This window comes from Quercus lobata, chromosome 11 (assembly GCF_001633185.2).
Source record: "Quercus lobata isolate SW786 chromosome 11, ValleyOak3.0 Primary Assembly, whole genome shotgun sequence".
Classification (NCBI taxonomy): Eukaryota; Viridiplantae; Streptophyta; class Magnoliopsida; order Fagales; family Fagaceae; genus Quercus; species Quercus lobata.
Genome location: NC_044914.1, coordinates 18,352,399 through 18,375,540, shown reverse-complemented (window position 1 = coordinate 18,375,540; position 23,142 = coordinate 18,352,399). Strand labels below are relative to the sequence as shown.

Genomic DNA, 23,142 nt, shown 5'->3' with positions numbered 1-23,142 from the left:
TAATTCAAGGTCAGCTTTGTGGGAGAGTGATGAAGATGGGTTGTATTTTGATGGAAACATCAAAGATGGTGGAATTGGATAGTAATTTAAGAAACAATTGTGCGGACCCTCACTTGGCAATGAGTTATAGCTCAATTTAGTGGCTGCTTCTCAATGCTCCCATAATGAGACGTAGGACATTGTGGTTGGTAATGAGTTATAAGATGCTAAACTTATTTATATTGGGACCCATTCTTTGCCCCTTTTGTTTTTTTTCCCTATTGCTTGTATTTGATTGAACTTCTTCGTGTAATGGCTTCCTGTGTCATGTCATCTTGTAGGTCACTAGACTCACTACTCCAAAAATTAGTAGACGCAGATTTATCATTAGTCATGGCAATTCAAATTTTTGGATTGAGTGTTATTTTGATCTGAATTTGAGGCATAAGTGAGATATATATATATATATATATATGTGGTTTGCTAAGAAAGTTTGAGTTTCTCTCAACCTTCTCTTAGGCAGTAGAATAGTTTTGTCCCTCCTTTTTGGCGGTGGTCTGTTCTCTAGAGTCAACAAGTTTGCCTCTTGGAGCTAATGGGTTTTCTTTTTCTAGGGCCTTTTGGGATACAATTTCTTTCTTCTTCTCTATTGTCATCAATGGAGGATCTAACAAAAACCTGGGAAAATCTCTCTCTCCACGATAGAGAAGGTTCCAACTTTTCATTAAAGAACCAGCTATGATCCTCTGAGTTTATCATCGCCGCTAAATTCTTGACAAAGCGTGCCTTAAATATGGAGGTAGTGGGTAGGACTTTCAGGCAACTTTGGCATTCTACTAGTGGTTTCAAAATTCGCAACCTTGATAATCACATTGTCTTATTTGTTTTTCGAAATGGGGATGATGTTGATTGTGTACTTCAAAGTGAACCATGGTGCTTTGATAAGAACTTAGTATTATGAAGAAATATGAGGGTGATGTGTCAATCCAAGAGATTCCATTCAACGAGGCTTCGTTTTGGGTGCAACTTCACGACTTACCTATCAGATTCATGAATAAAACAGTTGTTGAATCGGTCTATGATATTGTGGGTAAGGTGTGTCGTTCAATTGGTGGTGTTGAGAAGGAAGGCAGTAGTTTTATGAGAGTGAGGATTACGTTGAATATCTCCCTCCTTTCTCCGTTGAGGCCGCCTATTAACTCTGGAAAATGGAGAGAAAAGATGGGTAAGATTTAAATACGAATGTCTTCCTAACATCTGTTATTGGTGTGGTTGTTTAGACCACGACAACAAGGATTGTGTGCTATGGATAAAAAGCAAGGGAACCCTGTCCAGAGATCAACAACAATTTAGCAGTTCATTGCGTGCCTCACCATATAAATCCTATAACAAACTTGTTATTTTTGTCCTAGGGTTCTATGAAAATGTTGATAGTTCAAGGCCAAGCAGTGTAATGAATTTGGATGGTGGACCAGTTGCAGTGGTGGGCATTTCGATCCTCCGCCATCCCTCAATGACTGATCCCGATATGGAAATGGACACCCATGATATAGTCATTAATGAGGAAGATCTCTTCCCAAAAACTGGTTCTCTAAATGTCTGTGATGTCCTAGCTGGTTGTGAGGGCTCTTTAAGCAAGTCAAATCAGCTCGGTGACTTTTCTTTTAAGGTAGCATAGATAGTTGGCAACAGTCCCATAATTTCAAGCATGTCAACAGGTGGGAAGTTAATGGGAAATGAGCCAAAGAAAAAAGAGAAGATCCCGGGTCAGCTAAGAAGTAGCAATCTTTTCCAAAATAAGCTGGACGAAATTTACATGGAACTTCGAAAGTTTGATGATGTCATGGGTGAGAGTAGGGACGAAAAAGGTGACAAACCTGGTTTGAGAAGCCTGAGTGCTAGAAATGGTCTTCTTGTGAGTGTAGCTGTGGGCTTGGGCCCGCCTAAATCAGACAATTGTACCTTGAATAATATTGGCCCATTTCAAGTTCCCATGGATCCAACCCCAGCCAATGCTGGGCTTACTGAAAATTCCCACTCCCCCCCTCCTTTAGGCCCCTTGAGACCAAAGACCAGAACTCCCTTACAAGATATTTCAAACACGGATGGGAAGGTAAGTGAAACAAAGCCCAGAAAGTTTAGGATAAAAACCAGAAATAATACAGAGTCACAAACCCTCTCTAAAAACATTCTTTCTCCAGAACCTTCACGAAAACACCTTTTACCAGTAGCCTCAGATATCCCAATCTCTAAACGAAGAGGAGTTCATCGCGAAGTAGAATATGTTAACCTCAGCATCAACAACTCAGTGGTGTGGCTGGTCCCCAGCCCCGTCAATCATTATGAATTGCTTGAGTTGGAACTGTCGTGGGCTTGGGAACCCACAGTGAGTTCGAGAGCTTTCCGAATTGGTGAAAGTAAAACCTTCTAAGGTAGTCTTTCTGATGGAGACAAAAAAGAAGAATGCTTATTTGGAGAGGATTCGATGTCATCTTGGTTTTGATAATCTCTTTATTGTTCCTCGGAGAAACCTCAGTGGTGGGCTTGCTCTGCTTTGGATGAATGAGCTTGACCTCCACATTCGTACTTTTTCTCCTCGTCATATCGATGCAATGGTGAATCCAAGAGTCGATGACGCCTGGCGCTTTATGGGTTTCTATAGAGCCCCTGAAGTTGCCAATCGCGAAGACTTTGTGCTGCGCCACCTTAGGTCTCAACTAAATCTGCCATAGGTTTGTATTAGAGATTTCAACGAGATTACGCGAATTCAAGAGAAGTCTAGAGGGTGTATTCGACCTGAAAGTCAAATGCAAGGTTTTAGAGATTGTTCAGATGCTTGTGGTTTAAAGGATTTGGGCTTCACGGGTCTACCGTTCACTTGGTGTAACAGGAGGTATGATGGGCTAGTGATTTAGGTTAGGTTGGATCGGGTGGTGGCCTCAGTTGATTGGATGCTTAAATTCCCAACAGCTCGGCTTCACCATTTGTCAGGTTTTTCCTCAGACCACAATCTGATTTGGTTATGTACGGATAATGCTCAGAGCCATTTCTATAGGCCTAACAAACCTTTCAGGTTTGAGTCTATATGGTTAAAAGATGAGCGGTGTAAGGAAGTAGTACATTCAGCTTGGGATATAGGCTCAGCGAGTGGTCCAATGGAGAATGTCTTGTTAAAGGTTAGTAATTGTCAATCTCTTTTGAGCACTTGGAATAAGAAGGTCTTTGGAAATGTCCGCCTTTTATTGGCTCAAAAAAGAAAGCAATTGTTGAAAGTTGAAGCTTCGTCTATGATGGGGGGAGATCATGTTAGAGTGAAGTCCTTGAGTGAGGAGATTGAAAATCTGATGAAGTTGGAGGAATGTATGTTGAACCAAAAAGCTAAGTCGGATTGGCTAAAGTATGGTGATCAAAATACAAGATATTTCCATTGCCGATCCTTAGAACAAAATAAGAGAAATTTTATAGCAGGCTTAGAGAATGAAGTTTGTGATTGTAGTGACCCAAAAAGGAGGGTCTTGCATTCTATGGAATCCCACATCGCCTAGGGAAGCACATGAGAATGTGTTTATAAGGAATGATCTCCCTTCAATGTGTAGAGGCCTTTTCCCCAACGCAACCTGGGGAAGAACAAAACCATGAGGAGTATGGGCTCCAAAGTGGACAATATCTACACAGTTGGGACGGGGTCGTTACAGATGGTATCAGAGCCATACCCTAGCCGGAAGTGTGGGCCCCACACGCGAGGACGCGTGTGCTCGTAAGGGGGGTGGATTGTAGTGACCCAAAAATGAGGGTCTTGCATTCCATGGAATCCCACATCGCCTAGGGAAACACATGAGAATGTGTTTATAAGGAATGACCTCCCTTCAATGTGCAGAGGCCTTTTCCCCAAGCGCAACCTGGGGAAGAACAAAACCGTGAGGGGTATGGGCTCCAAAGCGGACAATATCTACACAGTTGGGGTGGGGTCGTTACAGACATGATTGTTAATTACTACTCGGGTTTGTTTACCTCTTTAAATCCCTTGTCTCTGGACCCAGTTTTAAGTGGGGTTGAACCAAGAGTCAGCCTAACCATGAATGAAGACTTGGATATACCTTTTGAAGCAAGTGAAGTAATGGTTGTCCTTCAGTAGATGGAGTCCAATACAGCACCAGGGCCGGATGGGCTACCTCCTTTATTCTATAAGCAATTCTAGGATAAGGTGGGATCCAAGGTCTCGAATGCAGTGCTCTCGGTTCTCAACTTAGGTATCCTTCCTGACACTCTTAACCATACATTGTTCACTTTTATTCCTAAAGTAAAGAATGCTCGTCGGGTTACTGATTTTCACCCCATAAGTTTAAGTAATGTTCTATACAAACTCATTGCAAAGGTTCTTGCAAATCGCTTGAAACCTTTTCTCCCCCAGATTATATTGGAAACCCAGAGTGCCTTTATGTTGGAAAGGATCATCACTAACAATAACCTTATTGCACATGAGATGCTCCATTACTTGAAGTCAAAGAGAATGTGTAAATTAGGATTCATGGCTCTGAAGTTTGACATGAGCAAAGCGTATGACCGGATTGAATGGATTTTTCTTAAGCAGATTATGGTGAAGATGGGATTCAACCAAAAATTTATTCTTCTCATATCCATGTCCATTCGTTCTGTGACATACTCCATTATGTTAAACGAACAACCTCATGGACTTATCAATCAAGGAAGGGGTCTCTGACAAGGAGATCCCCTCTCCCCGTATCTGTTCTTACTGGTTACTAAGGGCTTACATGCTCTTCTCAAGAAGGCGAAATCAAATGGGGAAATTAGGGGTGTGTCTTTGTGTGCAGCTGGACCACGTGTGTCTCATTTACTTTTAGTTGACAACAGCTTGGTTTTCTGTCGTTCTACAATTTCGAAATATGTCAAAGTTCAGTCAATCTTGAACCTATATGAACAAGCATCGGGGCAGAACATCAATAGGGGGAAAACCAATATTTTCTTTAGCTCAAACACCTTTACTTAGTCCAAACAAGCTATTCAAGCATTCTTGGGGGTACCTGCAATCCAGACATATGAACAATACCTTGGGCTGCCTTCTCTAGTTGGTAGGCATAAAAAGAAGTCCTTTAGCAATATAAAGGAAAAAATTTGGAAGAAACTAAAGGGGTGGAAGGAGAAGTTGTTTTCTCAAGCGGCAAGGGAAATACTTATCAAGGTGGTGATTGAAGCAATCTCGATTTACACAATGTCTTGTTTTAAGCTACCTAAGGGGCTTACCAAGGAGATTGAAACCTTAATTAGGAAGTTCTGGTGGGGTTACAGGGGCGAGCAGAGGAAGATCCATTGGGTTAGTTGGGAGAAGCTTTGTCTCCCAAAAAAGGAAGGCGATATGAGGTTTTGAGAATTGAGTAAGTTTAACGACTCCCTCCTAGCCAAATAGGTTTGGCGCCTTAGTACCCAAGAAAATTCCTTGTTTCATAGGGTGTCCAAAGCAAAGTTTTTTCCCCATTTGTCCATCATGGATTGTGATTCAGCAAATAAAGGCTCTTATGCTTGGAAAAGCCTTTGCCAAGCGAGACATGTTATTGAAATGGGTTCGGTTTGGAGAGTTAGGGATAGGAAGACTATTCAGATAAGAAAAGACAGGTGGCTTCCAAAGGTTTCGTCCCCCAAAATAGTATCTCCTATTTTAAACCTACCTCAAGATGCTAGAGTCAGTGATCTGATAAATGCTGAGTCCCATTCATGGAAAGCTGATTTGGTAAAGCAGGAGTTCATTCCCCAAGAAGCAAGCCTTATCCTCGGGATTCCACTAAGCTACCAAGTTGTGCCTGACAAACAGGTTTGGCTCCCAACCCCTCCAGGTACATTCTCAACATAGTGCTTATAAACTCCTTACTAATTCCAATCGTAAATTGCTGCCTGCTTGCTCAAATCTAGACCGAGTTCACTCTATGTGGAATAGCATTTGGGATTTACAAGTCCCCCATAAAGTTAAGCACATGATTTGGCGGGCCTCATATAATTCTCCCCCTACTCTTTGCAACCTTTGTAGACGAAATGTTGTTGGTTCAATCCTTTATGCCAGCTGCAAATCTGAATGTGAAGATGTTGTGCATGCCTTATGGGGTTGTGCTTCACTCATTTTGATTTGGGAGACGAATGAAATGGTTACCAAACTACTCAGGTATAAGTTTGTGGTGTTTGCTGATTTGTGGGAAATGTTATTGAGAATGAGGGATAGGCTAGACATTAATCTTATGGCAATGATTTTCTGGTTTATCTGGTCTAGAAGAAATTCAACACTAGTTGGTGAGGTTCCCATTGAGGTTAATCAAATCCGAAAGAAGGCAAAGGATTTCCTTCATGATTTCCAGAAAGCTAATGGCAGTAAAGTGCACCGACAACTACTGCGTGCTAGTGTTGTCCGTTGGACCCCTCCCAACTTTCCACGGTACAAGGTCAATTTTGATGGGGCCACTTTCTCTAAGATCGGAGCTGCTGGTCTGGGTGCTGTTGTGCGAGATCACTCAGGAAGCGTTATTGGTGCCATGACTGAGAGTCCAATTTCCTTCGTCGCCAGCTGTGGTTGAAGCATTGGCATGTAGGAGGGCTCTATTTTTCGCAAAGGAATTGTGCATCTTTGAAGTTTCTGTCGAGGGTGATGCAAAGGTCATTATAAAGGCCATACTAGTAGGTGACACAGCCAATTCGGAATATGGTCATGTGATTAGTGACATTTTGTCTAAAGCTGAAGATTTTCGTTCTTGTAATTTTTCCCATGTAAAACGTATAGGCAATACTGTTGCCCATTTTCTTGCCAAAAAGTCTGTTTCTGGCAATGAGCTACAGGTTTGGATTGAATCCTCTCCTGATGATATAGCTCCTCTAGTATCTCGAGACTCATTGTAATCCGTTTGAGTTTTATGAATTTTCTTGGCCTCCGGGTCTGGTTTCTAAAAAAAAAAAAAAAAAAAAAAAAAAAAAAAAAAAAACAAAGAAGACTCTTAAATTCACATGCAACCAAAATGTTGTAACCTATATGGTTCTATTTTTTAACTCAGTTTTAATTTTCTTCTTATATTTTTTAAAGGTTTGCCATAAGAAATTTTAAGGATTCTATGATAATTGAAGACCCTAAATTGACATGCTATCCAAAGGTTTGTAGTATATGTTATTTTTACTTTTAATTTTATTCCTGAAATCTATTTATACAAATATTGATATTAATTTGATAGTTAGAGATTAATATGCCGTATGTTAGAAGATGAAAGTTTTGAAATTATGAAATAAATATTCATTTAGTCATTATTATTTCGTAAAAATAAATAATATATTCTACAAATTCATATCTAAAACCGGCACAAGAATTCTACTAATTTATAATAAAATAGGATTACATCTAACAATAAAAAAATAAAAAATAAATTCTGTAAGGATGTAGTGTAAAACTCATGTTTTACTCCTCCAATCCCAACATGCCACATCATCTTGTTACATATCTAAAAATAAATACAATCACATCCAATCAATTCTAATACCCATATATAAATACAACCAAATTGGGAGTTTATTGAGATATTATTAGGTGTGATATGATGTATTGAAATTCAAGTAAAATGTTAATATGGTAATCTCTTATTGGATGGTGTAAAACATGTGTTTTACATCACATCTTTAACAAATTCGGACTAAAAAGAAAAAAGAAAAAGAAAAAAAAAAGGTAACAACAAAAACAACCAAATTAGATCAACTTAAAGTATTTGCATCAATCTTTGTAAATTTTTGTGTCTATTTTAGCCTAAGAACCCATTTTTTCTATTTTACACAATCACTTTTTAAAAACACCTACATCAGTTTATCTATTATACGCGTTATTTTATTTAAATAATCATTTTATTTATTTATTAATGTTTTCATCTAAGAATCTGTTTGGTATCAACTGAAACTTTTTAGTTTTTAGTTTTTTATTTATTTATCTTTCACTAGTATTGTCTAGTAACGTACCAATCAAGATATATCACTGCAGCTGGTGGTAAATTTATTGTTTCTAGCAAGAGGGTCTAATGTTCATCATTTCTGCGTATTTTCCCCCCTTTGCTTATCTATATTTGTGCTTTTGGTTTGACTTGATTATTGAGTTTATTGAACTTATTTGTTTGCTTTATGTATTGCTTTTTAAATCCTTAATCATTTTCAAGTATAAATATTCTCTTGCCCAGGTTCAATAAAATAAACAAATCCAAACCAACACCTAATGTACATTTTTTGTTGATATGTTGAAAGTGGACAAACATTAACTGGACCCATTACAAACAAATATACATTAAAAAAAATCAATTTCTGAAAAAAAAAAAAAAAAAAAAAGAATCCCCAAAATTGAGGATCCTCATACTAGCTAGCTTCTCAGTTTTGTTAAAATTCTATGCACCACAACTCTCCCTGGCCCCCATTTTTTTTTTCCTCTCCATTGTCTTCTTTCTTCTTCTTCTTCCTACCATGTTTGCAAGCAATGACCATAGGGATATTCTTCTTGCAGTGATTGGTGACAACTGACAATGTTCAAGACCATGTCACTGTGCTGCCTCAAGCTACTAGCGGCGGCGGTTTTGTTCAATTGGTTTGTTTGACAACTTCAACCGATGATTGGGCTTGGTAGTGATTTGTTCGGTTGGGTTCCCATTGGATAAGGGATCTAGGGCATGGGCTTGATGGCTTTGTTGCTGCTAAAAAATGTTTTCCTCCAAATTTAGGAAAATCCTTTAACCCACTACTTGCTAATTTGATACATGCACACATAATTTATTTAATAAATTATGTAATTTGTTTAAATAATGTGGACAATAAAGTAGTTTTATTTTATTTTTTATTTTTTGGTGTTTGAAGGTTGAAATTTAGAAATTTGTGCATTATATCTAATTGAAAATTGATTACTTTCGACTGTTTGTTTGATGTGAGATAAAAAGCTAAAAGCTAGTTTATATTTAAAAAGTTTAAACTTATATTATTTGAAATAAAGTTGATGGGAAAAATAGTGTAAAACCCATAAAAAAAATACATAAATTAAGCAAAAGGCTAGCTTAGAACTAAATATTATATGCACACTTGAGTTTTTTTTTTTTTTTTGGGTGTTTGATGGTAGAAATTTGTTTGTGCATATCTGCGGAAATTGTGAAAAATTGGTAGAAGAAGTGTAGAAATTAGTTAAATTTTTTGAAGAAATTTGGGAAATTGATATTGCTTATATTATAAATTTTCTTATGTACAAAATTATCTAATTAAATATAAATTAATATAATTTACTTGTTATTGGAAATCGTAGAAAGTGTCTGATTAGAATTTTATAAGTACATTACTTTTTCATACTTGACTCTTCTTTACATGTACTTGGAATAGGGGTATTTGCATATAAAAATAATTTTTTTCAAGAAAATTTTTTTTTTGGGGTTAAATTTTTTCAAGAAAATTGCGATTAGGGAACCATCACCTTCCCATTGGCAAAAAAATAAACACATTTTTTAAAGAATTAAAAAGAAAAAATGTTCCGGAATTCAAGTGCCTGAGACTTAGTCAAATCCTTTTTTTTTTTTTTTTTTTTTTAAGAAGTAGTTAAATCAATTTTTAAATGCCCAATAATATGAGTGTTGCTTTAAGGAAAATTATTTTTACACCCATATAATATCCATATCTTTACTGTACTCCTAGCCAACTTTGGCTGACATTTTCTTTTAATCTAAGTGATGCTTTTCTTCTATAAAAAAAAAAAAAAGTTTACGTCCACATTTTTTAAGAATTTCTTATGTTAACACATTTTAAATGCCCAATTCCAAGTGCAATGCTTTAAGGAAAATTATTTTTACACCCATATAATATCCATATCTTTACTGTACTCCTAGCCAACTTTGGCTGATATTTTCTTTTAATCTAAGTGATGCTTTTCTTCTAAAAAAAAAAAGTGTACGTCCACATTTTTTAAGAATTTCTTATGTTAACACAAAATAGTCCCCAGAGTACATAGACAAGAGTCAGGGCATATTTGGTAAACAGCTTAAAAAATGTTCAAAAATTAGTGAAACGGTTTTAAAAACATCGCTCCTTACGTATAAATTACTGATAAATACAAATTTATCCACTCACTTTTTATGTTCTATTTGATACTCCATAAATTATGGTATATTGTGTCTAATTTTTTATTTTAAACTTTGATTATTTTACAAAGAAAATAAAAGAAATACATAAAAAGTTAAGATCGGTTGAGAATACAGTACAATACAAAAATTGAGAAAGAGGATTAGTATTCGATTCCCTCTAGATTGCCCATTAGTCAATCAATTACCTACTTAAGAGTCCACTTAAAAACTTAACCAGACCTGCTTATCACCCACTTCCACACTTCTGTCATAACTGTTGAACAATGCTAACTCTAGCGCGCCTACATGACGAAAATCGAAGTCCTACTTTTGGACTATAAAGTTTGAAACTTCATACATTAGCAAAAAAAAGTTTGAAACTTCATATACAACTTGGAATTTTTGATATATATATTAAAAGATAACGAATACTGAGGTCCGAACCCACTTGCTAGAATTGCATATATAATTACATATCTTATTAGTATAGTACTTTGTATTCTCTAATTTCATCTCTTTTGGCAAATGGCATCCACATAAAATGTTCTTAAGAGGTTTCTGTTTGTTCTTTGTTTTAATGGCTCTAAGTCTAAGTTTCGAGCTACCAAACCTGAATTCTGAGACACTGACATGCAATCCAGATGACTTAAGAGCCTTAACTGGTTTCTCCAATTGTTTAGAATCAACAATTCTTGAATGGAACTGGAACAGCACAGACTCTCCTGGTTGCTGCGCTTGGACTGGTGTCACCTGTGATAATTCCACTGGTTTTGACAGAAGGGTAGCTGGCTTGGAACTTGGCAGCAAAAGACTTGTTGGGAAGATTTGTGGATCTTTGGCAGAATTGAATCAATTGAGAGTTCTGAACTTCTCTCATAATTTCCTTGGGGGGTCCCTTCCAGATAACTTGTTTAATCTGCAAAACATAGAGATCATAGACATAAGCAACAATGCTTTTGTTGGGTCCATCAACAACAAAGGTATGTGTACAATATCTACAAAAATTCGAGTGCTAAATTTCTCTAATAACTATTTTTCTGGAGAAGTTCCAAAAGATTTGGCAAATTGTACTTCCCTACAACATCTCTCTTTTGATGAAAATATTTTGTCAGGGAGTTTGCCTGAGAGTCTCTTCCAGCTAAAAAATCTTAGTGAACTGAATCTTCAGGTTAATAACATATCTGGGTCACTGAGTAATGGAATTGGTAACCTCTCTAACCTTGTTAAACTGGATATCTCCTTTAATTTGTTCTCTGGAGTTCTTCCAGACATTTTTACTAGACTAGCAAGGCTTGAGCAATTCTCAGCCAGTTCAAATTTATTCATTGGTCATTTGCCTACTTCTTTAGTAAACTCCCCATCACTTCAAATGTTAAATTTGAACAAAAATTCTCTAAGTGGTCCTATCAACCTCAACTGTTCTGCAATGAAAAATCTTGTCTCCTTAGGTCTTGGTTCGAATCTGTTCCACGGCCCAATTCCTAATAGTCTTTTCTTCTGCAGAGGATTGAAAACACTCAATCTTGGGCGCAACAACCTTAGCGGTGAACTCCCTCATAACTTCAAGAATTTGAAGTCTCTAACACAGCTTTCACTGTCAAACACTAGCCTTAGTAATATATTATCAACTCTTAGGATTCTACAACATTGTAGGAATTTAAGTATGTTGGGCCTTACAAGGAACTTTCATGATGAACAAATTCCAAATGATGTGAGTCTGGAATTCAAAAACCTCAACAGTCTAATTCTTGCCAATTGTCAACTCAGAGGTCCAATCCCGGAATGGTTGAGTCGTTGCCACAAGTTGCAGTTTTTGGATTTGTCTTGGAATCATTTGGGTGGAAACATACCATCATGGTTCGGAAAGTTTGAATCTCTCTTTTACTTGGATTTGTCAAATAACTCTCTCAAAGGTGAAATTCCAAAGAGTTTGACTGAACTTCGGAGCCTAATAAGTGGGAAGGTCACAATAGAAGAGCCTTTGTCAAGCTTTGAACTTAACACTGCTGGACAAGGTGGACCAAGCTTGAGTTATAGGCAAATTTCAAGCTTTCGACCAACTATAGACCTGAGTTACAACATTCTCCAAGGCCCAATCTGGCCAGGTTTTGGGAATTTGAAAAGGCTTCATGTTTTGAATCTGAAAGAGAATAAATTTTCAGGCCCTATTCCAAATGATTTATCAGGCATGACAGGCTTGGAAAAACTTGATTTGTCTCACAATAAACTATCAGGAGAGATACCTCATTCATTGATAAATCTTAGCTTTCTGTCAAATTTCAACGTATCCTATAATCAGCTGTGTGGGAAAATTCCTCGAGGAAGCCAGTTCGATACTTTTCTGAATACAAGCTTTGAGGGAAACAATGGTCTTTGTTATGCACAGTGTACTTGCCAGTCTGAACAAATTCCTATTCTTTCTCCAAGAAAGAGAAAGAGGACAATTATTGGTCTACCATTTAAAATTGGAGCTGCAACAGGTTTTGTTCTTACTGTCATTTGTTGCTTCATATCCGGATGGGCACTGCCAAAGCCGCACAAAAGGAAGTACATAAGATTTGTTACCTCATAAGTGACAGTATGACCAGATTTCCTTGTGTTCATATGGAAATCGGATAGGTACAATAATATTTATTTTTTAATCGTAGTACAGTTATATGTAGCTTCCATTGTGGTTGGAGCTTTAATTGTATTTCTCCTAATGTTAACCATGTAGCTTATTTGTTAGCTTCTTATCCTATATGAAAAATGAATGTGTCTAGTTTGAGGAATAGCCTGATCCAGTTTCTGCATGTTGTGGTTACTGACCTACTCTTTTATTAATAATAACTGGTCGCGGATCCCGCACATTACGCGTGATAATTTTTTTAAGGTGGTCTCATTATTTATTTATTATTTCATTTTGGACTAATTTGATAAATAGTAGTGTAATTTATTATAATCATATTTTAATTTATTATAGGGACAATCACAAAATGTAATGTGTGTATATATATTATTTTTGTTGTATTAAATCAAAACAATACAATTTTTCTCTAGAATTCAGAAGGTAAGTTAGCGAAAATATTAATTTTTTAATAAAAGTTATTTATAAAATCTGAAAATTTTTCTTTTAGTTTTAAACAAACTTTCTCAAACCAGAAATTTTTTACCATACAATCAAAAACACCGAGAAACATATCTAAAAAATTAATAAAACTCAACAATACTACAATTTAAAAAAATAAAAATAAAAGATTGCAACTCTTTTTCCTCAAAAAAAAAAAAAAAACCAAGAGTACAATTCCAAAGGGGAAAAAGTAGAGAAGTTTTTTTGAAAAAAGAAGTATTGTGTTAATGTTGTCATAATCTAATCTAACATCTAATCCAACATATGAAAAATGAATAGAGGTCTGGTTTCTCAAAAAAAAAAAAAAAAAAAACAAAGAAGACTCTTAAATTCACATGCAACCAAAATGTTGTAACCTATATGGTTCTATTTTTTAACTCAGTTTTAATTTTCTTCTTATATTTTTTAAAGGTTTGCCATAAGAAATTTTAAGGATTCTATGATAATTGAAGACCCTAAATTGACATGCTATCCAAAGGTTTGTAGTATATGTTATTTTTACTTTTAATTTTATTCCTGAAATCTATTTATACAAATATTGATATTAATTTGATAGTTAGAGATTAATATGCCGTATGTTAGAAGATGAAAGTTTTGAAATTATGAAATAAATATTCATTTAGTCATTATTATTTCGTAAAAATAAATAATATATTCTACAAATTCATATCTAAAACCGGCACAAGAATTCTACTAATTTATAATAAAATAGGATTACATCTAACAATAAAAAAATAAAAAATAAATTCTGTAAGGATGTAGTGTAAAACTCATGTTTTACTCCTCCAATCCCAACATGCCACATCATCTTGTTACATATCTAAAAATAAATACAATCACATCCAATCAATTCTAATACCCATATATAAATACAACCAAATTGGGAGTTTATTGAGATATTATTAGGTGTGATATGATGTATTGAAATTCAAGTAAAATGTTAATATGGTAATCTCTTATTGGATGGTGTAAAACATGTGTTTTACATCACATCTTTAACAAATTCGGACTAAAAAGAAAAAAGAAAAAGAAAAAAAAAAGGTAACAACAAAAACAACCAAATTAGATCAACTTAAAGTATTTGCATCAATCTTTGTAAATTTTTGTGTCTATTTTAGCCTAAGAACCCATTTTTTCTATTTTACACAATCACTTTTTAAAAACACCTACATCAGTTTATCTATTATACGCGTTATTTTATTTAAATAATCATTTTATTTATTTATTAATGTTTTCATCTAAGAATCTGTTTGGTATCAACTGAAACTTTTTAGTTTTTAGTTTTTTTTTTATTTATCTTTCACTAGTATTGTCTAGTAACGTACCAATCAAGATATATCACTGCAGCTGGTGGTAAATTTATTGTTTCTAGCAAGAGGGTCTAATGTTCATCATTTCTGCGTATTTTCCCCCCTTTGCTTATCTATATTTGTGCTTTTGGTTTGACTTGATTATTGAGTTTATTGAACTTATTTGTTTGCTTTATGTATTGCTTTTTAAATCCTTAATCATTTTCAAGTATAAATATTCTCTTGCCCAGGTTCAATAAAATAAACAAATCCAAACCAACACCTAATGTACATTTTTTGTTGATATGTTGAAAGTGGACAAACATTAACTGGACCCATTACAAACAAATATACATTAAAAAAAATCAATTTCTGAAAAAAAAAAAAAAAAAAAAAGAATCCCCAAAATTGAGGATCCTCATACTAGCTAGCTTCTCAGTTTTGTTAAAATTCTATGCACCACAACTCTCCCTGGCCCCCATTTTTTTTTTCCTCTCCATTGTCTTCTTTCTTCTTCTTCTTCCTACCATGTTTGCAAGCAATGACCATAGGGATATTCTTCTTGCAGTGATTGGTGACAACTGACAATGTTCAAGACCATGTCACTGTGCTGCCTCAAGCTACTAGCGGCGGCGGTTTTGTTCAATTGGTTTGTTTGACAACTTCAACCGATGATTGGGCTTGGTAGTGATTTGTTCGGTTGGGTTCCCATTGGATAAGGGATCTAGGGCATGGGCTTGATGGCTTTGTTGCTGCTAAAAAATGTTTTCCTCCAAATTTAGGAAAATCCTTTAACCCACTACTTGCTAATTTGATACATGCACACATAATTTATTTAATAAATTATGTAATTTGTTTAAATAATGTGGACAATAAAGTAGTTTTATTTTATTTTTTATTTTTTGGTGTTTGAAGGTTGAAATTTAGAAATTTGTGCATTATATCTAATTGAAAATTGATTACTTTCGACTGTTTGTTTGATGTGAGATAAAAAGCTAAAAGCTAGTTTATATTTAAAAAGTTTAAACTTATATTATTTGAAATAAAGTTGATGGGAAAAATAGTGTAAAACCCATAAAAAAAATACATAAATTAAGCAAAAGGCTAGCTTAGAACTAAATATTATATGCACACTTGAGTTTTTTTTTTTTTTTTGGGTGTTTGATGGTAGAAATTTGTTTGTGCATATCTGCGGAAATTGTGAAAAATTGGTAGAAGAAGTGTAGAAATTAGTTAAATTTTTTGAAGAAATTTGGGAAATTGATATTGCTTATATTATAAATTTTCTTATGTACAAAATTATCTAATTAAATATAAATTAATATAATTTACTTGTTATTGGAAATCGTAGAAAGTGTCTGATTAGAATTTTATAAGTACATTACTTTTTCATACTTGACTCTTCTTTACATGTACTTGGAATAGGGGTATTTGCATATAAAAATAATTTTTTTCAAGAAAATTTTTTTTTTGGGGTTAAATTTTTTCAAGAAAATTGCGATTAGGGAACCATCACCTTCCCATTGGCAAAAAAATAAACACATTTTTTAAAGAATTAAAAAGAAAAAATGTTCCGGAATTCAAGTGCCTGAGACTTAGTCAAATCCTTTTTTTTTTTTTTTTTTTTTTTTTAAGAAGTAGTTAAATCAATTTTTAAATGCCCAATAATATGAGTGTTGCTTTAAGGAAAATTATTTTTACACCCATATAATATCCATATCTTTACTGTACTCCTAGCCAACTTTGGCTGACATTTTCTTTTAATCTAAGTGATGCTTTTCTTCTATAAAAAAAAAAAAAAGTTTACGTCCACATTTTTTAAGAATTTCTTATGTTAACACATTTTAAATGCCCAATTCCAAGTGCAATGCTTTAAGGAAAATTATTTTTACACCCATATAATATCCATATCTTTACTGTACTCCTAGCCAACTTTGGCTGATATTTTCTTTTAATCTAAGTGATGCTTTTCTTCTAAAAAAAAAAAGTGTACGTCCACATTTTTTAAGAATTTCTTATGTTAACACAAAATAGTCCCCAGAGTACATAGACAAGAGTCAGGGCATATTTGGTAAACAGCTTAAAAAATGTTCAAAAATTAGTGAAACGGTTTTAAAAACATCGCTCCTTACGTATAAATTACTGATAAATACAAATTTATCCACTCACTTTTTATGTTCTATTTGATACTCCATAAATTATGGTATATTGTGTCTAATTTTTTATTTTAAACTTTGATTATTTTACAAAGAAAATAAAAGAAATACATAAAAAGTTAAGATCGGTTGAGAATACAGTACAATACAAAAATTGAGAAAGAGGATTAGTATTCGATTCCCTCTAGATTGCCCATTAGTCAATCAATTACCTACTTAAGAGTCCACTTAAAAACTTAACCAGACCTGCTTATCACCCACTTCCACACTTCTGTCATAACTGTTGAACAATGCTAACTCTAGCGCGCCTACATGACGAAAATCGAAGTCCTACTTTTGGACTATAAAGTTTGAAACTTCATACATTAGCAAAAAAAAGTTTGAAACTTCATATACAACTTGGAATTTTTGATATATATATTAAAAGATAACGAATACTGAGGTCCGAACCCACTTGCTAGAATTGCATATATAATTACATATCTTATTAGTATAGTACTTTGTATTCTCTAATTTCATCTCTTTTGGCAAATGGCATCCACATAAAATGTTCTTAAGAGGTTTCTGTTTGTTCTTTGTTTTAATGGCTCTAAGTCTAAGTTTCGAGCTACCAAACCTGAATTCTGAGACACTGACATGCAATCCAGATGACTTAAGAGCCTTAACTGGTTTCTCCAATTGTTTAGAATCAACAATTCTTGAATGGAACTGGAACAGCACAGACTCTCCTGGTTGCTGCGCTTGGACTGGTGTCACCTGTGATAATTCCACTGGTTTTGACAGAAGGGTAGTTGGCTTGGAACTTGGCAGCAAAAGACTTGTTGGGAAGATTTGTGGATCTTTGGCAGAATTGAATCAATTGAGAGTTCTGAACTTCTCTCATAATTTCCTTGGGGGGTCCCTTCCAGATAACTTGTTTAATCTGCAAAACATAGAGATCATAGACATAAGCAACAATGCTTTTGTTGGGTCCATCAACAACAAAGGTATGTGTACAATATCTACAAAAATTCGAGTGCTAAATTTCTCTAATAACTATTTTTCTGGAGAAGTTCCAAAAGATTTGGCAAATTGTACTTCCCTACAACATCTCTCTTTTGATGAAAATATTTTGTCAGGGAGTTTGCCTGAGAGTCTCTTCCAGCTAAAAAATCTTAGTGAACTGAATCTTCAGGTTAATAACATATCTGGGTCACTGAGTAATGGAATTGGTAACCTCTCTAACCTTGTTAAACTGGATATCTCCTTTAATTTGTTCTCTGGAGTTCTTCCAGACATTTTTACTAGACTAGCAAGGCTTGAGCAATTCTCAGCCAGTTCAAATTTATTCATTGGTCATTTGCCTACTTCTTTAGTAAACTCCCCATCACTTCAAATGTTAAATTTGAACAAAAATTCTCTAAGTGGTCCTATCAACCTCAACTGTTCTGCAATGAAAAATCTTGTCTCCTTAGGTCTTGGTTCGAATCTGTTCCACGGCCCAATTCCTAATAGTCTTTTCTTCTGCAGAGGATTGAAAACACTCAATCTTGGGCGCAACAACCTTAGCGGTGAACTCCCTCATAACTTCAAGAATTTGAAGTCTCTAACACAGCTTTCACTGTCAAACACTAGCCTTAGTAATATATTATCAACTCTTAGGATTCTACAACATTGTAGGAATTTAAGTATGTTGGGCCTTACAAGGAACTTTCATGATGAACAAATTCCAAATGATGTGAGTCTGGAATTCAAAAACCTCAACAGTCTAATTCTTGCCAATTGTCAACTCAGAGGTCCAATCCCGGAATGGTTGAGTCGTTGCCACAAGTTGCAGTTTTTGGATTTGTCTTGGAATCATTTGGGTGGAAACATACCATCATGGTTCGGAAAGTTTGAATCTCTCTTTTACTTGGATTTGTCAAATAACTCTCTCAAAGGTGAAATTCCAAAGAGTTTGACTGAACTTCGGAGCCTAATAAGTGGGAAGGTCACAATAGAAGAGCCTTTGTCAAGCTTTGAACTTAACACTGCTGGACAAGGTGGACCAAGCTTGAGTTATAGGCAAATTTCAAGCTTTCGACCAACTATAGACCTGAGTTACAACATTCTCCAAGGCCCAATCTGGCCAGGTTTTGGGAATTTGAAAAGGCTTCATGTTTTGAATCTGAAAGAGAATAAATTTTCAGGCCCTATTCCAAATGATTTATCAGGCATGACAGGCTTGGAAAAACTTGATTTGTCTCACAATAAACTATCAGGAGAGATACCTCATTCATTGATAAATCTTAGCTTTCTGTCAAATTTCAACGTATCCTATAATCAGCTGTGTGGGAAAATTCCTCGAGGAAGCCAGTTCGATACTTTTCTGAATACAAGCTTTGAGGGAAACAATGGTCTTTGTTATGCACAGTGTACTTGCCAGTCTGAACAAATTCCTATTCTTTCTCCAAGAAAGAGAAAGAGGACAATTATTGGTCTACCATTTAAAATTGGAGCTGCAACAGGTTTTGTTCTTACTGTCATTTGTTGCTTCATATCCGGATGGGCACTGCCAAAGCCGCACAAAAGGAAGTACATAAGATTTGTTACCTCATAAGTGACAGTATGACCAGATTTCCTTGTGTTCATATGGAAATCGGATAGGTACAATAATATTTATTTTTTAATCGTAGTACAGTTATATGTAGCTTCCATTGTGGTTGGAGCTTTAATTGTATTTCTCCTAATGTTAACCATGTAGCTTATTTGTTAGCTTCTTATCCTATATGAAAAATGAATGTGTCTAGTTTGAGGAATAGCCTGATCCAGTTTCTGCATGTTGTGGTTACTGACCTACTCTTTTATTAATAATAACTGGTCGTGGATCCCGCACATTACGCGTGATAATTTTTTTAAGGTGGTCTCATTATTTATTTATTATTTCATTTTGGACTAATTTGATAAATAGTAGTGTAATTTATTATAATCATATTTTAATTTATTATAGGGACAATCACAAAATGTAATGTGTGTATATATATTATTTTTGTTGTATTAAATCAAAACAATACAATTTTTCTCTAGAATTCAGAAGGTAAGTTAGCGAAAATATTAATTTTTTAATAAAAGTTATTTATAAAATCTGAAAATTTTTCTTTTAGTTTTAAACAAACTTTCTCAAACCAGAAATTTTTTACCATACAATCAAAAACACCGAGAAACATATCTAAAAAATTAATAAAACTCAACAATACTACAATTTAAAAAAATAAAAATAAAAGATTGCAACTCTTTTTCCTCAAAAAAAAAAAAAAAACCAAGAGTACAATTCCAAAGGGGAAAAAGTAGAGAAGTTTTTTTGAAAAAAGAAGTATTGTGTTAATGTTGTCATAATCTAATCTAACATCTAATCCAACATATGAAAAATGAATAGATAAATAAATAATTTTAAACACAAAATAGAATTTGTTTTCTTAAAAATCTCAAAGAACACACTAATGAAATAAAGAAGATGAAAAACAATATAAAATATTCGTAAACACTTAAAACAATTACTTAAGCATCTAAGAACATCATATAATAAAGACATAACAATTTGCCGCTAATATATTAAACATAATATTTACAAACAATGAAAAGAAACTACACAAATACCATTTTCTTCAACTACAATAATTGTTCTTCATTAACTTATCCAAATTATTCTGTTGTTTTCCAAATAAACTAAAATATGACAACAATACAAAATATGACATATTATAATATGATTTTGCCCAATTCAGATCAACATCAAACACCATTCATTAAAAGTATTTAGTATTGTAAATAAAATGATAAAAAAAAAATACTTGCATCAAGGAACACATATGAATTAGTTAGTAATAGGACAATAAGGGAATGAATCTCTAGTTGGAGATCCTTCTATTGGCCGTGAAAATTTTTTATAGAAATTTTTTAAAAAGTAGAATTCTAAAAAAAAAAAAATATATATATATATATATATATATATTCATCAATATAAGGTAGAGATACAGAAAAAAAAAAAATCCAACAAAAAAATGAAAAAAAAAATTGAGAGAGAGAGAAATAACCTTTTTTGTATAGAAAAAATATGCATAGAATGGGAGAGAGTGGCAAATTTATAGTAAGATGATGGGAATAAGAAAAGCCAAAATAAAGAAAAATGAAAAGGCAAAATAATATGTACAGTTAAAACCGCCCAAAATGAATATATATAGATAATACTTTTGTTTGATTTTCCATTTATTTATTATATAGATTATAGCATCAAAATTAAAGTAGATGAATATGTAAAGTTAAAATCGCCTAAGATGAATTTGTAAAACTAATATATTTAATATTGTAAAAAAATTAAAGGTAAAAAAGAAATATGAAAAAGACTAATTATGTGGCTAATGACATGACGATGAGGTGGCTCAATAGGAGCGTGGTAAAAATAAATACTACGCTTCATCTTTTAGATATATATAGATGTGCAGATTTTAAAACCTCAATTTTTTTCCCACTTTTTTAAGGTACAAGTATGCTTTAGCAAAGTTTCAATAAAAAGTTAAATAAGCTATTCTTAAACTAACACTTAAAAGTCCGTTTTGATACAACTTATTTTGCTGAAAACTGAAAACTGAAAATACTAGAACAAAACAATTTTTAAATGTGTAAATAATATCGTGGGACCCATTTTTAATATTTTTTTTGAATAAAGTGCTTGTGGGTCCCATGAACAGTGCGTGAACAGTGCACTTTGGAGGAGAAAATCTGAAACGTGATGGGTGGAAAAGTCAAACTTTATAGCTAAAAAAAAAAAAAAAAAAAGAAGCTGAAAACGTAAACGCAGTAGACATGGACACGGATCCAAACACATACTTAGGTGCGGTTTGGATTGTGTTTCCTGCATTGGCGTTTCTTGCGTTTTCAGTTTTTTTTTTTTTTTGACCCGATTTTGTTGACTTTTTAGCATGAATAGTTCACCCGTGTACTATTCACGGGACCCACAAACATCACTTTTCAACAACTTTTTCATTAAAAATGGGTCCCACGGTACTATTTACATATTTAAAAATTATTTTGCTACAGTATTTTCAGTTTTCAGCTGTATCCAAACGGACCCTTAGTCTCTCTCACCTCTCAAATCTAAAACTCATTCCTGACCTCTCTCTCATCCTTGCCTCTCACTTCTCACCACTCTTTCATCCTAAACCTCTCTCTCTGTCACCTTTCTCTCAACCACCACTGCCACCACTACTCTTCTTCTTCTTCTTCTTAGTAGCATCTCAAACTTGACCCAACCTCACCGCCACCATCATCACACCACCACCAACAACCCAAGCAAGCCCTAATTGTAGCAACCCACCACCGCCATCTCCAATCTTGAGTCCTTGGCGTCACACTGCCATGGTCCTCACTTGATTTCATCTGGCTTTTTGTTAATTTTGGGTTTTGATTTCATCTAGTTCTATGATGGGTTATTGCTAATTTTAGTTTTGAGGTTTTTTGTATTTGGGTGGTATTGCTTGATCACTGGTTAAGGCAGGGCCATGGGTGGTTTTGTTGTCAGAAGATAAAGGAGAAGAGTAAGACAAAGGGAAGGAGGTTTGCTATGAAGAGATAGAAAAAAAGAATTAAAAAAGAATTTACACATGAACAATGACAATGGATATATGCATAGTTACTATAGCAAGATTGTATATTTACACATTTATACACCTACTAAAAGCACTAACAGCAGTGGAGCTATAAGCAAAATTTTTTGCTTCTTAGCTACAATGCACATCTATCTTTAGATGTGCACTATAGCTCAAAGGTTAAAAAAAAAATTTATTTTTATTTTGTATTCACACTATGATTAGAATTTTTTTTTTCCTTTCTCCTCCTTCCCCATTTCTACCAATTGATCCTCTCTCCCCTCAGTCGATCCTCACACTCTTCATTTCTTCCCGTTGCAAGCTTCAATTCCTCCACTCACCGCCAACCCAAACCCCTGCCTAGCGCCGACAACACCGACCTAAGCCCCTGCCCAACGCCGACAATGCTAATTGATCTTTGCTATCTCATTTTTCTTCTACTCTGTCTCTCAATCTTTCTCCATCTCAAACACCAAGACCCATGATCGTCGATGCTGGGTTTTGATTTTGTCGTCGTGATTGACAAAACAGCATTGTCGCCGTGATTGGCTTTTATGTTGATGGGTTCTATTTTTATTTTGATGAATGAGTTTTGATTTTGTTGATGGTTGATGAATGGGGTTTGTTGATGGTTGATGAATGGTGGCTGGGTTTCTCTGGTTTCGTGGTGGCTTTTGGCTAATTTGATGGTTGATGATGGGTTCTATTTTTATTTTGATGAATGAGTTTTGATTTTATTGATGGTTGATGAATGGGGTTTGTTGATAGTTGATGAATGGTGGCTGGGTTTCTCTGGTTGATGAATGGTGGTGGTGGTGGTGGTGGTGGTGGTGGTTGTGGGTGTGGCTGATGGTAGAGGTGGTTGGTGCTGTGGATGTTTTTCGGTAGTGG

At 34.4% G+C, this 23,142-nt stretch overlaps 2 protein-coding genes across 2 annotated transcripts; both read left to right on the top strand.

Annotated features, from left to right (window-relative positions):
• Positions 1–10,563: 10,563 nt before the first annotated feature.
• Positions 10,564–12,866, top strand: LOC115969327 (phytosulfokine receptor 1-like). Its single transcript, XM_031088952.1, has one exon. It carries the CDS (start codon positions 10,636–10,638, stop codon positions 12,664–12,666), a length of 2,031 nt encoding a protein of 676 aa, XP_030944812.1. The 5' UTR covers positions 10,564–10,635; the 3' UTR covers positions 12,667–12,866.
• Positions 12,867–17,123: 4,257 nt separating this feature from the next.
• LOC115969281 (phytosulfokine receptor 1-like) lies at positions 17,124–19,417 on the top strand. Its single transcript, XM_031088902.1, has one exon. The coding sequence runs from the start codon at positions 17,196–17,198 to the stop codon at positions 19,224–19,226; it is 2,031 nt and encodes a 676-aa protein (XP_030944762.1). The 5' UTR covers positions 17,124–17,195; the 3' UTR covers positions 19,227–19,417.
• The last annotated feature ends 3,725 nt before the right edge of the window (positions 19,418–23,142 follow it).